Source organism: Malus sylvestris, chromosome 2 (assembly GCF_916048215.2).
Source record: "Malus sylvestris chromosome 2, drMalSylv7.2, whole genome shotgun sequence".
Taxonomy (NCBI): Eukaryota; Viridiplantae; Streptophyta; class Magnoliopsida; order Rosales; family Rosaceae; genus Malus; species Malus sylvestris.
Window position 1 is genome coordinate 32,142,994 of NC_062261.1, and position 1,788 is coordinate 32,144,781.

At 45.8% G+C, this 1,788-nt stretch overlaps 1 protein-coding gene across 1 annotated transcript; it reads right to left on the reverse strand.

Annotated features, from left to right (window-relative positions):
• Positions 1-476: 476 nt before the first annotated feature.
• LOC126603085 (uncharacterized) lies at positions 477-1,358 on the reverse strand. The gene is made up of 2 exons (XM_050269841.1): positions 968-1,358; positions 477-868 (listed from the first exon to the last, which is right to left on the reverse strand). The coding sequence occupies exons 1-2, from the start codon at positions 1,356-1,358 to the stop codon at positions 477-479; spliced, it is 783 nt and encodes a 260-aa protein (XP_050125798.1).
• Between the last annotated feature and the right edge of the window lie 430 nt (positions 1,359-1,788).

Here is a 1,788-nt window from a genome sequence, read left to right on the forward strand (position 1 = left end):
TTGGTTTACCCTCTCGCACTGGAGAGCTTACCCATATGGGTGTTGGGGAATTGGTTTACCCTTTCACACTGGAGAGCAATTAGTTTATCTTTTCGCATTAGAGAGCTTACCCATATGGGTGTCGGGGAATCGGTTTACCCTCTCGCACTGGAGAGCAATTAGTTTAACCTCTCGCACTGGAGAACAGACCCTTTTGGGTGTCGGGGAATTGGTTTACCCTTTCACACTGGAGAGCAATTAGTTTATCCTCTCACATTGGAGAGCAGACCCATAAAGGGTTTTGAGCAGTTGTTGTGGACAGCAGTTGAGCCAGATTTATGAATAACTTCTTGAATCTTCATTGAGAATAAAGAAATAAGTCAACTGTGCTGGAAAGTAGAAACTGCATAACAAACTGGATATTCTTCGGCTTGTGAAGCTTTATTCATCGAGCTGCTTGAGTCTTAAAACTTATTTGGAAAAAATCCAAACGTGGTTCAGGGGGTGATGGGAACTTCCCCTGCTTGAGTAGGCCATTTTGTTGACTTGTCAAGATACTCATCGCATTGGCCCTCATTTGTCAGCTTCTCAAGGTACTGCTTCCACTTCAGGCAGCCGTTGGTAGTGTGGCCTGGTCCTTGATGGAATGCGTAATATTTTGTATGATCCATCGTGGTAAGATCGCCTTTCATGGGTGGCGGCAGTTCGAACCAAGGTTCATTCTTGAGCTTGCGGAGAATTTGACCGATTGGAACTGTGAACTTGGTGAATGTTTCAAGCGCTGAGTCTTCTCTGGTTGGGGAACGTTCCATGTGCTTCTTTTCTGACTCGTTTTTGTTAGACTGCTTGGCGTCCCATAATGAATGCTTTTCTGCCAAAGCATACAAAGCTGCTAGGGTTAATTATTCTCCCATGATCAATTTTTTGAATAAAGGATGTTTTGTGGGAAACCAATTTCTGAATGCTGCCGTTGCTATGTCTTCGTTGCAGCCAACAATCTTGGCCTTCTCCAATTTGAACCTCTTGACATAGTCGCGAATTGTCTCTCGAGGATCTTTTACAATGTTGAAGAGATGGTCGAATGTCCTTTTGATTGAGCGGTTAGACGAATACTCCTTAGTGAAAACAAAGGAAAGTTCATTAAAACTCTGGATCGACTGCGGCGGTAGAGTGTGAAACCAGTCTTGCGCCTCGCCTTGTAGTGTTGTGGTAAAAATTTTGCACCTAAGCGCATCGTTGTTCCTGTAGAGGATCATGGTACTGCGGTAATACTTGAGATGTCGATCTGGATCTTCGTCTCCCTTGTACGGAATGAAGTGAGGCATAGTGAACCCGCGAGGTGGATCTATCCACTCGATCTCATTTGTGAATGGTGACATGCTTATGTTGGTTATGTCTTGTCGAAGCGCATCGTCAACAACCTCGTTTCGTTGGAAATTGTGCAGTCTTTCAGTTAGAAGCCTATCAACTTCTTCTTGAATTTACCTCTGTTGGGGCAATGGAATTTTCGACTGCCTTCGGTCGTGACCTATGGGTTTAGGCTGCTCTTCTCTATGCCCGACCCCTCCATGTCGCAGCTGCAGTGCATGTGGCATGTATCTAGCAGGCGAACGGGCCGTTCGCAGACTGCCGGTTGAACTTGAGTCGGATTGAGTGACTGCTTCTCTCCGTCTGCCGTGTTGCCTACTCCGATGTAAGGTGGAGAATGCTCCTTGCAAGCGTAGTTGTGAATGAACAGTTCGCCTAGAAGGTTGTCCATGTTGATAATCAGAGTGTGACCTCAACCTTGAACGTATGCTCGTCCGTGGG